The 14,870-nt window shown below is 40.4% G+C and overlaps 1 protein-coding gene across 2 annotated transcripts in view; it reads left to right on the forward strand.

Annotated features, from left to right (window-relative positions):
- The first annotated feature begins 8,270 nt into the window (after positions 1-8,270).
- LOC136884452 (7-methylguanosine phosphate-specific 5'-nucleotidase) overlaps positions 8,271-14,870 on the forward strand; it is a 72,176-nt gene continuing 65,576 nt past the window's right edge. Inside the window, exons 1-2 of one of the 2 annotated variants that reach the window (XM_067156632.2) lie at positions 8,271-8,316; positions 11,226-11,311. In XM_067156632.2, the coding sequence (XP_067012733.1) occupies positions 11,270-11,311 (42 nt within the window). In that variant the 5' untranslated portion in view covers positions 8,271-8,316; positions 11,226-11,269. Of the gene's footprint in view, positions 8,414-11,225; positions 11,312-14,870 lie in introns of both variants that reach the window. The other variant, XM_067156631.2, reaches the window with a different exon arrangement.

The following is a 14,870-nucleotide window of genomic DNA, read 5'->3' on the forward strand; positions in this document are numbered from 1 at the left end:
TTCAGTTTCAATTACATATTTAATTAAGGAATATGATGTTTAAAAATGCAGAATTCTGGTGGTATGCAAAGTACAGTGGAAAAATATATGAGTGAAATACTTTTCTTTCAGACAGTAGATATATTTTAGTTTAACATGATTTAAAAAAAAGGAATTGCATACTTGTTAAAAATGTAGGCCTACTTGCAGAATTTAGAATAGATTCCCCCCCCACCTAGAATGAGTTCAGGGAACTTGCTATGGACACCTTAGACAAAAGAAAGTGAAATAACTAGAATGATATTTGGTTTAACCACACTAGGGTTATAGAAATTGGAATTTGGAAACTTATTTCAGTTGGCTTTGCAGCAGTCACCTGCAGGTTCTTAAGTGTAAATGATCATCAGTTTTCAGACAGGGCGCTGTGAAACTTCCACATCAACCCACGTTAAGGATTCATACATAAAGCGAGTGAGATCTTCCTCTTCAAAAACACACATTAAAATTTTCTCCTTTCAAGATTTCACTTATCATGCACATAATTTGATACCCCTGTTTTCTTGGAACACTATTTTCATTATAATTTTTTTCCAACTCTTTTCAGATGTCTCGCAAGTGGACATGATAAGAATCATCACGTCCAAGAAGCTGTACACAAGCTGTGAACGGATGAGGCATTTGCTCCATTTCAGAAAGGTTTTTATGACGATCATCTGTTCATTATTTGGCCGCTTTGTGACCTCCATTCTCTCAACGAAAAAATACTCATCAATTAAACCAAGACTGATATAGATGTTGATTCCCACAGGGAACCAAGGCATCAATTTTTGGTAATGAAACAAAGTCTTTCATAGTGCATTGGCACTGCAGGTGGCTACAATTAGCCTACAGAGTCACCTCCACGATATGTATTAGCCATGCGTCTTGGTAGGTGTGCTAGGTACCAACTGATGAGCCCAGCCTAGCACACGTGGGTGGACCACTGGCAACCAGGAATGAGTTCGCTGGAAAATTTATAATGTCCAATAACGGACCATTTATATCGGTAATATAAACCAAGACTGTCAAGAAAAAATATTTTTCTAAAAAATGAGGACTCGGAATTTTTCTGCGCACATCCGCTACCAACCAAGGTGAAATTTAGGTTACGATTGTTCAACAAAGCTGCGGTACAATGATAATGTGGTACTGATGTCTTGCCAGATATTTCTGAAGCATAATGCATGATTCAGGATATTGCAATATGCAGTTAATGATTCACCACAATCTGCAGCGACACAACATTGTTTAGCAGAGGGATATCATTAAATCTCCAACCGAGGAAGGAATTATGACAGATCAATAGGATATCCCACAGGGGAAATGCTTTCTCTTTCTTCTAGCACAGCCCATTTGGAGCGTCTACCCCTCTCATCAGAGGAAGTGGTGCTGGTGATGATTATTGTTTTGAGAGGAAGCACAACTAGACAACCATCCTCTATATAACACTAATCAGAGAGAAAAATGAAGGTATGGGCCAAGGAAAGACGAAATGCACGAAGGGCTTGAAAATGAAGAACTCCCTAGGCTACGAATGCTCTAATACCATTGGCGTCGGAAAAGAACAAAAGTTGACCAAGGGAGGTCAGATAGGATAGATGAAAGTGGGGAACATGGCACAAGTGGAAGCAATGTCAGGACTCAGCTGAGGGCCCTGTGCTCAGCAACCCACGCTCCAAAGTTAAGAACCCTTGGGGCCACTTTTAGTTGCCTCTTACGACAGGCAGGGGATGCCATGGGTGTTTTTCTATCGCCCCCACCCACAGGGGAATCATCGGAGGAATGGCTAAACCAAATAGTGAATTTGTATTAATTTTCTCAGAAGTGTTGATTTGTCAAGCGTGCTGTACCTAATACTATAAGCAAACTGTGTGAATTAATTAGCAGTAAATTCCCTAATGTGGTGCAGTGGTTAGCTGCCACCCTCAGAGGCCCGGGTTTGATTCTTGGCTCTGCCACAAAATTTGAAAGGTGGTACGAAGGCTGGAACGGGGTCCACTCAGCCTCGGGAGATCAACTGAATTGAGGAGGGTTGAAGGTAATTGTAAATTTTTAACTTGTAGAGGGGGGGGGTTCAATTCCCACCTCAGCCATCTTCGGGATGGTTTTCCGTGCTTTCGCACTTCTTACCTGCCTTTGCACATAACTTAAGGCCACGGCCGCTTCCTTCCCTCATCTCTGTCTATCCCTTCCGATCTTCCCATCCCCCAAAAGGCCCCTGTTCACCAAAGCAGGTGAGCCTGCCTGGGTGAGGTACTGGTCCTCCTCCACAGTTTTGTCCCCGACCCAAAGTCTCGCTCCCGGACACCTGCACTTGAGGCGGTAGAGGTGGGATCCCTCGCTGTGTCTGAGGGGAAACCAACCCTGGAGTGTAAGCAGATTAAGAAAGAAGGAAATTCTGTGCTGTGCACCAACGAATACGAGTAGAAAAATGATTACATAAAATCAGCTTCATGGTCCGTATCGCACTTCAATAGAATCACAATTAAGTATTTATTTATTTTCCACCTAGTCGATACAATGATTGCTTAAGGCAACTTTTAATGGTCAAAAGTGGTACATGTTTCGTATATTATCAACATCTTCAGCCACATAACACTGTTTAGATGAAAAATATATAAAATTGACAAATTGACACTTCATCTAAAGCATTACTTTGTCAATTTTATATATTTTTCATCTAAACAGTGTTATGTGGCTGAAGATGTTGATAATATACGAAACATGTACCACTTTTGACCATTAAAAGTTGCCTTAAGCAATCATTGTATCGACTAGGTGGAAAATAAATAAATACTTAATTGTGATTCTAGAAAAATGATGTTAGGACCACAACATTGACACCAATGCGACAAATGAACATTCGGGCAAGGGATGTAAAGATCCCCTGCAGCTCATCTCTATTGTATTTGTAATTAATGAGTAACTATGGTATGCAGTGTCACCAACACTAACATGAATAAAGCCACTAAACGCACACAAAAAACCCACCAAATTTAACATGAAACGCACTGATTTTTTCTTACTCACTATTTATATGATACCCCTCAATATCATTAACATTAGTACTCTTATATTAAGTAGCGTAAGGCCCCACAGAGCTGTTACAACAGAGATAAATCATCATTGAAAACTCACGAAAACTAGAAAATTAATAGCTTTGCATCGCTATCTTAGTTTTCCGAAGTGGCTCCAGGTGTCGCTCTGTAGGCTTGTACTGTTCCAATCCGTTTTAACACTTGTGGGGCAGTTCAAATTCATGGCAACGTATACTAAGCCATCTTAGTTGAGCTCCGTCAACATGAATGCAATAGCTCAGTCCCCATCCTATTTCTAATTTTGGTTTTTACTACATTCATTTGACTGAACAAGCGTTTGACCACGGCAAACATAGCATTGATATTACTAGTTCTTTAAATGGGTTTATGTTAGATGCATCTCTATATCTAACGACTTCACACTCCCTTCTAGAACTTCATTAAGTTTACTGCACCCCACTGTTCCTCTATTTTTCCCTTTACTTCTGGTGGAATGCTAAACATCTTCACTAATGGAATCAAAGATTTCTTAATTTGTCGAAGAGCAGAGCCAGGACTTATTCGAGCAACAGTTTTTTATGTTTCCATATTTTCAGGAGGCCCTGAAGTTCCTTGATCAAAGAAACGACAAAACATGCACAGCGTCTTTGAATGAACTGTTCATTTTCTGCGGTGAGACTTTGTTCCATTTTGATCTTTGCAAGTCAATAGTACTAAATCCTGAGTGTGAGAAGTACGTTCGTTCATCCGCCTGGTTGACAAGGATGAATCCTTCCTCTATCATCATATCTAACAGTTCATTTGTTCTGTGATTTGGAACGTCTAATCTGCAGTTCAGATCTCCAGCTATAATAATGTTTTGTCCCGGTGTCACCTCTCTTAAGGCAATCATAATGGTTGTTATTATGTCTTCTATTGGCATTAATGGTTCAAGGTATATGGCTATTATAGAAAGGTTCTCGAAATTTATCACAAGTGTGTCTTGATCCTTTTCCCATTTTTGGTTTGAAGAAGCAGGAGATTCCTTGTTTTGGCCGTCCTCTTGGTCCTTGCGTCGCTGGTATATGTTGTGAGTAGAATCCGTTTATTTCCAAGGCTTTAGTTGCTAGAGTTTCTACGAAGACTAATATGTCTTGTGTGTGCAAAAGATCGTTGTTAGATAGCGCTAGAGTGCTTTTCAGTCCTTCTACATTCCACAGAAGCAGATTGAGCTGCGAGTCTAGCTCCTGCTCCTTGGGAACGAAAAATACGGTAGCGTCTTCGTTAAACATTGTTTGTTGCGTTGAAAGCCGTGTGACGTTTGTCAGTCCTTCTACATTCCTCAGTAGAATGGTTAGTTTGGTCTCGTCACTTTTGTCGAGACTTTCCTTGGTGCAGCATACGTATTGTTCGTCTTTGAAATTATTGCCTCCGAAATCGAAAAGTTCGGTAGATTACCCTGTCTGGCCAGAGATTCGCCTGCATGACTGACTCCCTTTCCCCTATGGGCACACCGATCTTGAAGGTTTTGCTTGTACCGCGCGAGGGGAGTTGTTCACAGCTGAGGATCTTGTTTATTCCGTTCTGGGAGAGATGTTCTTTGATATCCTCTTCGGTTGTGTCGCGATCCAATCTCCAACTTATGTACTGTAACATATATACACAACTTGTGTGCATTTCTTAATAATAAGGTTAAAGTAAACTCGTGTCCTCATCCCGAGGTGAAGCAGCTCTTTTCAGGCACACCCCCACTGGAGGTAAGCTGCATGTACCGTAAAACGGGGTAACTTCGGCCATACAGGGTAACTTCGGCCACTGACGAATAGCAACACTTATTTTCTCCTGCCTCCTATACGGAAAAAGATGAACCACTTGCAACAACTAAAATGCATGTACAATAGAATGCTCTATCAACACTCGGTAGTCCAAAGAACATTGGCAGGCTCATTTTTGAGTCAATCAATTTTTTTTCGCAGCCCCGACTATTGTCTTGTTTGGTAACAGCAGAAAACAAACTGTTCTCCAGCCCCAGCATTCTATTCTCCATTTCAAAGGTTTATGGGGTCAAAATGTACGTACGTCTGGTAACTGATCAACCTAATTTGATGCATTTTATTAAAATAGGTTTTTCAGGAAATAGTTTTGTGATAAAAGTTGTCCTCTTCCGGGGTAACTTCGGCCAAGCCCAGAACGTACGGGAAAACATTACGCGGCCGCGGGTATTGTAATTACAATCCTGTTTACGTCAAGAATGCTTTAGAAGAGATTCATAAAGCTACAATAACAATAAACGGGGAAGTTTATCCCGACAGGGAGAGGAAAGACTGTTCCTATTTTCAATGATAAATAGACGGATATCAGATGACACAGACGATGCGCAATTAAGAACTTGATTGACGGCCCAGATATTTTCTAATTTAGAAGACGGTGTATTATGAGAACAGTCTACAAGATTGCTTCTTTTCCGATCTCCTTTTCTCTCCATACTATTGGGCTTTATGATTTTCGTACTTTTTATTTATTATCTTTTTTACCATTACACATAACTACGCAATGCAACACGTAATTTGTAACATCATAAAATGCTTGTACGCTTAGGCTAAATAAAATAGTCCATTCTTTGTGAAAAATGGGAATTTGATCACTATACTTCTGTTTCATTGCAAATCGTTTTAATTTGTTTGTGGTTGTTCATACTGGGCGTTCTGCAGGTTTTAAAAAACATTCACAGAGGCCGACGTAACACTATATCGAAGAAAACGTCGTTTCCTGAGTTATTTTTATGGCCACTCTTTCGATAATCATAATTCATTACTGAATAACAATTATAATTATGTTCATATTTAGAAATGAAGAACAAACATGGCAGAACTTATATTAAATTTTTCAGAAAATTAGAGGAAATATTTCACATTTTAATTTAAAAAAATATACGAAAAAGTGGCCGAAGTTACCCCGTTTGACGGTACCATTCCAACCACATACCAGCCCTCCTGCCATTCTTAAATTTCTGGCAGTACAGAGGCGGACAATAATAAGGTTAAAAAACTCAGATTCATCTCATTTAGGCCCGATTACAACTGCATTGGCAACCTATGTTCCTTTGTCTCCGTGTGGCTTAGTAAGTCCGCATGCCGAGGCACAACATTACTACTATTACTAAAGTGATCCTTCTTCCTTATCTTCATGGAAATCCCCTCAATATCAGCTCCGCCAACAGTTCAGGACTTTTCCGTCTCGCTGATGACACGACTGTCAATGTCAAGAACTTGATTTTGAACGATTACTTTATTACATACAGCATACTGCATAGAACTTTAATTGGAAAACACACCAAGATACACACACTTCAGCATAAAAAAAGCCTAGATTTCCCACTGCCCACCGTGTGTTAAAATTTACCCGCTGACCAAAAGATTAGATCTAGTGGGAAAAACAATGTATTGGCAACGCTGGTGACATGACAGTAATACGAAAGTCTTTGGTCTTTTATACCTATAGATATGTATTTGTACCACGCCACACCCGATGCCTCCCACCTTAGAGCATAGAGCCTCCCACCAAATATAGTAGAGGCTGTCTCTACTGTATTTGCTCCACCTTCCAAATCAAGAAACAGGTGACAAGAGTGACAGTTGACTTCCGATTAGAGATGGAAAAGTCGTTCCTTTTTGTGAAACAGTTCTGGTTGTTCCTGTTCTATAAAAGTACTACGTTCCAAATAACAGTTCTGGGTTTAGGAGCTGGGGGAATTATAACAATTTTAGAAAACCACTGCCTGCTCGATCTGCATCCGATGGCAGCCATCGGATGCAGATCGAGCAGGCAGTGTAGAAAACATTAACAAGCCTGCCTCGTGGCCATGATTGTTAAGGCGCCAAAGTCTAAACGGTCTGACACCGAGGTTAACCGGTTCGAGTCCCGTTGGTCGAAAAAAGTTTCACCATCAGAATGTTGGTCGGCAGGGTAGGGGAGGTGGTGGTATACAATAATCACTAGATTCCGTGCCCAAAGCCTAGATTAAATTCCAAACCTCCCCGCAGTGCCCATATGGAGTGACAGAAGTAGGTTATGTGCCGGCACCGGTCTTCACCCTCTCACGTCATTCATTTCATCTCATTAACTCCTCTGAAGAGGTTGACGTCAAGAAGGGCATCCGGTCATAAAAACCCCCCCACGACAGATTCATCTCACCTCATACCCGACCCCGTAGGGAAACGGCACAAGGATTTGGACAAACATAGAAAACATCAACAAACCTCGTGTTTGTGTATGCTAGTTACAAAATTGCTTCCTCATTGCGAGTTTCAGGATGCACGTGGTTATAAACGCAGTGAGAATGTCGATCGCGCGCTTCTTACATATTCATATTTTGAGGGTTCCCTTCTCTGGTCCCTTAGGGTCCACTGCAATTCAATGTCCACGACTACTGTAGTTTCAATGAATATCGATAAGTGTGGCCAGTAACCAGTACTCGCGAAATAGTGGTTTCGAACCCCACTGTCCGCAGTTCTGAAGATGGTTTTCTGTGGTTTCCCATTTTCACACCAGGCAAATGCTGGGGCTGGTACCTTAATTAAGGGCACAGCGATTCCTTCCCGCTCCTAGCCCTTTCCTGTCCCATCGTCGCCAAAAGGCCTTTTCTTTTTGCTAGTGGCTTTACGTCACACCGACACAGGTAGGTCTTATGGCGACGATGGGATAGGAAAGGCTTAGGAGTTGGAAGGAAGCGGTCGTGGCCTTAGTTAAGGTACAGCCCCAGCATTTGCCTGGTGTGAACATGGGAAACCATGGAAAACCATCTTCAGGGCTGCCGACAGCGGGATTCGAACCCACTATCTCCCGAATGCAAGCTAACAGCCGCGCGCCCCTAGTGGTAAGGCCAACTCGCCCGGTCATAAGACCTATCTGTGATGGTGCGACGTAAAGCAATTTTTTAAAAAAAGGAAAAACCATCGAAACCAGTAGAGAAACTCACATTTTACTGGAGTTGGAACAATCAGTCAACCCACAAATCTTGCTGGAGTGCATGCGAATTCGGAACAGTGAACAGGATGTCACGAGACCAATTCCGTTGGAGAGCACGTGCACGTGATTTGGGACCAAGGAGGAGCAGGGTATTCCAAACGTTCCAAAGTGCTGTTCTTTTTAAGAACTTTTCCAAGTCCGGAACGGTTTGAAAATAACTGCTGCGTTATTTATTTATTTTTTTAATTTTTGCTGGGTACTTCCGATCTACCGGCGGTACCAATCGGCGAAATTTAAGCAAGTTTGTATATAGGTAGGTCGTAGGGGTTGTAGAGGAAAAATATTTGAGCCAGACGTTATAGAGATGAACATATTATGCTGATTGGGTAACTTTTCTTCTATTTTTGCAGGTCAGTGTGATTTAAAAAAATGGTAGAATGGGATTTGGTCTATGAAGTAAAAAGTTCGAAGTGTATTGTATTAATTTCTGTCTTAGCAGCCCTTGCAATGTCATTGTATTCTAGGTTATGTGTGACGTTGTGCGTAAATTTCTCGTTGCTCTCAGTTTGTATTTTTAATAAGTGTATGTGGTCAATAATGTTATGGAACATTCGTCGTCTTTATCTTTCCGTTGCTCCACACTTCCGTATACATTGTCAAGATCAAATGTTGAGTCATTTTGCTTTGTCTTGCAAAAAAAGAAGAGATTTTTAAAAAGTGTTTTATGTTGTGCTCATTTAGAGAGATGCTCCGTCAGTCTGCAGTTTTATAGTCCAGTGAATGTATTTCTCTTAGTTTTTGGTTGGGGTAATTTATTTGCATTTTAGAAGAGAAACTATTCTGAAGCCAGTATATTTAAGCATAAATTCACTTGATTCTTTCCTAAATACCAAGATTTACCACGTAGTCATAGGCCTACTGCCTACTGCTCATCCCTTTCCTCTTACTTAGGTTCAAAGGTAGTAACTTGCATTATGTCTTCACCCTGTTTGTTGCATTTGTTGAGCGCCTGAATTATTTATTATTATTATTAAGGAATAAGTACGCACAATGTGCATTACATAAAACTATTTACACAATTGTGTTATCGACGACAACCTCTTAGAAGAGACAAGAGCGTGATATCTATCACATGTCTTTTTACATAATTTACAAATGCACTGTGGTGTGGGCACATGGAACACCTCTGTTTCACAAATCCTATGGTGAAAACTGTGCACCGCGAAACGGGTCACTGTGTGTCTCAGTTCATAGGCAGTGCCCTTCCATTCTGTTGACGTCATGGCCGTTGTGGAGTAGAAATCAATTAGGATCTCCTTCTTTTTTTGCTAGTAGTTCTTGTAGTACCTCACTGTACTGTCTTGTGGACGGTAGTTGGTGATCCAGTCGAAGTTCTTCGATAAAGAAAGGTTCTCCTGCTAGTTCATATGTCAACCTCGAAGGTGTGTATTTCGATAAGCAAAGCAGTTTCTTTAAAAATATAGCTTTCACTTTCTCTAAGTCTCTCAGAATACTTTTGCTTAAATTGTCCCTGAATTTATCAAGACAGCCAAATACACTGATTATATGGTGTATTTTTATATATTTTTTTCGTAGCGCTCATGTTGCCCAGGTGGCAGATTCCATACCAGTTGTTCACCTAGTATTTTCTTAGATGATTTGAAAGGAGTCTGAAATTTATTGAACATCTCCCTTTATGAATTATTCCAATCCATAATTCCTTTTCCTCTAAACTAATATTTGTACCTTTATTTGTAATGCTGTTAGTGTGATTTCCCCAATGAGGATGTCTCTTCCTAGGTTCGCCATCATCACAGTAATTAAAACCGAGAGGATTTACTCTTGGTTAAACTCTGAACTTGACTTTTCACCTCGTTTATCTGCTATCGTAGCATCATGCCCTGTACGTTGTATGACTTGTGGGAGATTTCTCATTCTATCGACCATAATATTAGGACGTCAGTAAAATTTAAAATGTTCCTCTAAGTATCTTGCTTCATGAAATAAATAGGCTAAATATAAATTGTGCGGTGACCACTGAATATGAAAACCTTGAGCTTCAATATCAGTTCAGCTTTAAAATTCAAGTTACGGATTTCTGTAACTTTAATTTCATGGTTGGTTGGAGTGGGAGAGAGAATTACGTGATTGCTGGATGATTGGCAGCTTTGAATCAGCTTGGGCATCGGAGTTTTCAACGCATCCATACAAAGTTTGTTTCAGTCAGTACTGTTATGCAAGAAAAAGCAGCTTCATGTCTTAACTTCGCCTTTATGTCCTCATTCCAAGTATGCTGTGCTCCTGCCTTTCTTTCCTCCTGTTTGTACCGGCCATCATTCTTGCTACTTTCGCGTCTGTTATTAGTTATTTAAAGGTTCGCCTTGTCAATACAGTTCAAACTCTAGTATATTTTCTAATACACCAAATACATAAATATATATATGAGGGCAAGTCAATAAGTATCTGCTTTTTAATGCACATGGTCCACCGTTTCACAAGCTTTCTGGTACCCTCTGCAGAAACGGTTTTTCGTTGCGCAACAAGCCACGTATGCCCCGCTTCCTTCACCTGTTGAACGGAGCAGAATTTCATATGCAGAACCATGGCTAAAGTGCATACGGTTTACCACATCATCAACATTCGCTCGTCTCTTATTCAGGATCATATCACGCATTCAATATTGGCGTCATTTACCGCTGCAGATGGACGCCTGGATCTTTCCTCATCTTTCACGCTTGTGCGACCCCTTTTGAACTGTTCAGTCCACTGGCAAACACTTCGTTGTGGCAAAACATTGTCCCCATATTGTGCTGAAAGTCTTCTATGAATTTCCGCTCCTGGTACACCCTCAGACCGGGGGCAGGAAAAAAAAAAAAAAAAAAGGAATTGTGGAGCACTGTTCTTCCTTGGTGCAAACAGTTTTGTGGCACGGCAACCTTTACGTCGCAACAGGGCAGCTGTACTGATCTGATAACGCTGAAACCTACCACAGACGTAGACAACGGTGCCATCTAGCGACTGGTGAGCACACAGTGCCATACAGCCAACCTAAAGACAATCAGAGGAAAATTGCAGATACTTATTGACTTGCCTACACAAGTACATTTCGAGAATTCATTAACTTTTAATATGTTTTATTGTATTATTTTTTCCTGGGGAATACACATCCTCAATACTTGGAGTACAGTATTTTACATTATTGTTTTTGTTATTCTGTTCCAGACAAGACGTTGAGCTGACATTTACCTGTGATTAAAGAAGAAAACATGAAGGAAATCCGAGAAGGAGAGAAAATAAAGATTGAGAATGTGAGTGGAGCTCTTTTGCTGTTTGTACACATTCCTTTCCCCAAAATTCCAACATGCCCCTCTTCGCTGTGATGGTTTTAGGTCCTCTCATCGATGTAAACGTTTTTTCTTCTCATTTCTTCTCTTTATCCAGCTTTCTTCTTATTCCACACTTTGCTCATCAAGAGTGGAGATCTGTCAAAATGGTCACTTGATGTGAGTCCCCCTGATGAAGCAGAAATGAGCTTGTCGAGGACTGAGAGTCCTTGTCTCCTCTTTCTAGTCTCTGTCTCCTAAGACTAGATATTGATTTCTCTAATATTTTTCCTTATAATCATTACCTTAGTTTTCTTTTCATTCACTTTCAAATTTCCATTCTTTAATAGGGTTGTAACTATTACGTCGTGTCTTAATCATAGACAGTGTGTCTTTTCACCATTGATTTCAGTAAGTTAGCTTCTGCTGTGAACATGTAATGCAAGTTACTTTGACAAAAGTTGACGCCATGCCACCCAAGGTTTGTAACATTATAAGGAAGTAGAAATTATGCAAATCTTACTCAAATTCCTTTCAGAAGAGAGATGTGTTCAATGCGATGTTCAGCGACACACCAATCTGCCCCCAGAAGTACAGTTACTTTTATAACCTAACTAGCATATGTAACCGTTCTTCGCACAGGAATTGGTAATCGATTTCACGATTCCTTCATCAATTTATGCAAACTTACGTGCCTGTATTACGGCATGTTAAATTGAAAACACGTGGCAGTAACGTGAAGTACGACAAAGCTGAACAAAATGGAGACAGAATGGGGCAGATCACAGGCTTTATTGAACGGTAGAGTTCCCGGTCCAAAGTTGTGCATAATTTTCCCTATTTCTCGGTTCCGCATTGTTGTTCATCTGAAACTGGGAGTAGCTGACTCTTATTATCTGTTCAATCGAAAAGAGTAAATGGCTCTTTAGTTAAGCCAACTTGAAATGACATGACAGCCTGTAAAACAGTCCATTAATGATAACTCCCTTGAAAAGGTGCACATGAGAAAAACATTTTTAGAAATTGATTTCCATTAAGGCTGGTCATATATATTTTGTGGGAGGATAAAATTACTGTTTCGACTTCCTACAAACCCCCAAACCAATCTAGGATTTATAAATAATATTGACCCTAATACCTACCCAAGGACAGATATAAAGTTTGGTAGAAATGTATAGAGTACCGTAGTTTCCCCAGTTATAAGAACTCAACAAACGGACAAACAGACAAATCGACAAAAAAGCTTTTAAAAAATCTCCGAACTTGGAGTGAAAAATAGTCCATTTATGATATTTCCCTTATAAATCCTTGTATCGAAATGGTGCACACGAGAAAAAAGTTTTAGAAATTGATTTCCATTAAGGCAGGTAGATTTCCATTTAAGTTTGGTCGTGTCTATTTTGTGGGAGTGCAAAATAACAGTTTCGGTTTTCTATAAACCCCCAGTCATTTCAGGGATTTAGAAACAATATTGGCCCTAAAACCTACCCAAGGATAGGTGGATTCTAAATATGAAGTTTGGTAGAAATATATCCAGTAGTTTTCAAGTTATAAGAACTCAGACAGGCACCAAAGCTAAAAAACATGCAGATGGTCATTCTTACACCTGAAATGGGTAAGTGAATAAAAATTTCACTAAAATAGTCTGTGTACAGGCACATGGTCGTTACGATTTTATTTATATTAGAGATAAAGAGCAGCACTCTCTATTGTCCATTGCTGAAGTAGCTACTTGCATTCCTATTGGCCAGCATGAAAAGGCATGTGATGTCGTTACCATCAATGATGATAATTAGATTGCGTTACTAACTCCGGCAGAATAAAACTGCAAATAAATAGAACATTTAAAGGAAACCCATGGGAATACAGAACAGAAAATATTCATGGGAACGTGTCAAATTGGGTGCACTGCACTTGCCCACATAGAATGTGCTGCTATCGTCCTACAAAATGGTAGATCTAAACGCCACGTTGCAGCCCTAACCTGGGAGTTTATGTCCCCAGATCCCTCTTTACTTCGTCAGAGTTCAGTGGTTTTGTCACTAACCAGACCAGACCAATCACTTTGTCACTGACCCGAATTATAAATTAATTCAGCCTTTTGCCACTGTCCAATAGAATGCGCTGTTATCGCCCTACAGAATGCTAGAGACCTAAAAGCTGTTTCTTAGCTTAACCTGGGGTCTTGGTCACTAACCAGAATGATAAATTAATTCAGCTACAGAATGATCTTAGATCTTAAGTAAACAGGTTGGCAGCATTGTTGACAGCCAGAGCACGTCCTCCACGAAGAAGTAAACTCCTTGTTGTTCTGTTCACAAAGCCATTTCTTCACTGTGTGAATCACCTCTTTGTCATTCTCAGAATGTCTCCCACGAATTGCATTCTTCAATGGCCCAAACAAGTGAAAGTCTGAGGGAGGTAGGTCAGAGCTACAGGGTGGATGGTGTAACACTGTTTTGTGATGTGATCAGACGTCCTCAAACTTGTCTGAGGGTGTGGGTTATGTTGAAGCAAGCAATCACCTGGGTTGTTGGGGCTTCTTGAGTTTGGTTAATGTGGGCATGTACGCTTCAGAATTAATGGTGGTGCCTCTCGGCATCACAGTCCCAAAACACAGTGATCACGACCTTACCAGCGGAAACAGTTGTTTCAAATTTTTTCTTCTGCAGAGAGTCGGGATATTCACGAGAAGTAAACAACAGATCATTCCACCCGTGGCTGAATGTAGTGAATGTGGTTGGTATTTTGTTTCGGGTTGAAAATGATAAACCCAGGTTTCATCACCTGTCACAATACACAACAAGAGGCACTTCAGAATGTTGTAGTAACTCAGAAGAAATTTTTTTTTTCTGAGAATTTTGTGTTCCTCCATAAGAACCCATCATGAACACTTTTTGTTTTGTGTGTAATCAAGAGCACTGATGATTACACCTACACTTCCTTAACTGACTGACAGCTCCTGCGCCAACTGCCAAGTCGTTCTGAGTCTGTCTTTGCGAATGAGCACGTCAGGTATGATAGCCGTGGGTGGCTCCAAATCATGGAGCTGTACTGAACCGTTTCCGGATGGCCTCGCTCTCTGTGCCCAGCGACTAAGCGTACTTCTGTCGACTGCTGTTGCTCCATAAACTGCACACAAACGTTTGTGAGTGTTTTGAACTGTTTCTTGATGCGCAGTGAGAAATTCAATGACGACACACTGCTCATAATGTACATCACTTACAGACGCCATGTTCAGCCATTGCTGCAATATGTCAGAAGAAATTGAAACGTTGTGCGAGCACTCTGAAAACTTCAAAGATTTCATATATAAAATTTTGCATTCGTACCAATGTTGGGGGCTGAGAAAAAATTGTGCTGCATTATTTTCTGAACCACCTTTGTATTAATGTTACTTGTACATCTAAGATGTATTTATTTCTGAAATGCTCATATTTTTGTGATTTTTTTTTTCATTTGAATTCATGATGAATTGTTTTATATTTTGGTTGCAAAATCACAAAGAAACAGTCCAAGGCACTTTGAGCAGGCTCTAGTTAGG

The sequence above is a fragment of the Anabrus simplex genome, chromosome 12, assembly GCF_040414725.1.
Source record: "Anabrus simplex isolate iqAnaSimp1 chromosome 12, ASM4041472v1, whole genome shotgun sequence".
Classification (NCBI taxonomy): Eukaryota; Metazoa; Arthropoda; class Insecta; order Orthoptera; family Tettigoniidae; genus Anabrus; species Anabrus simplex.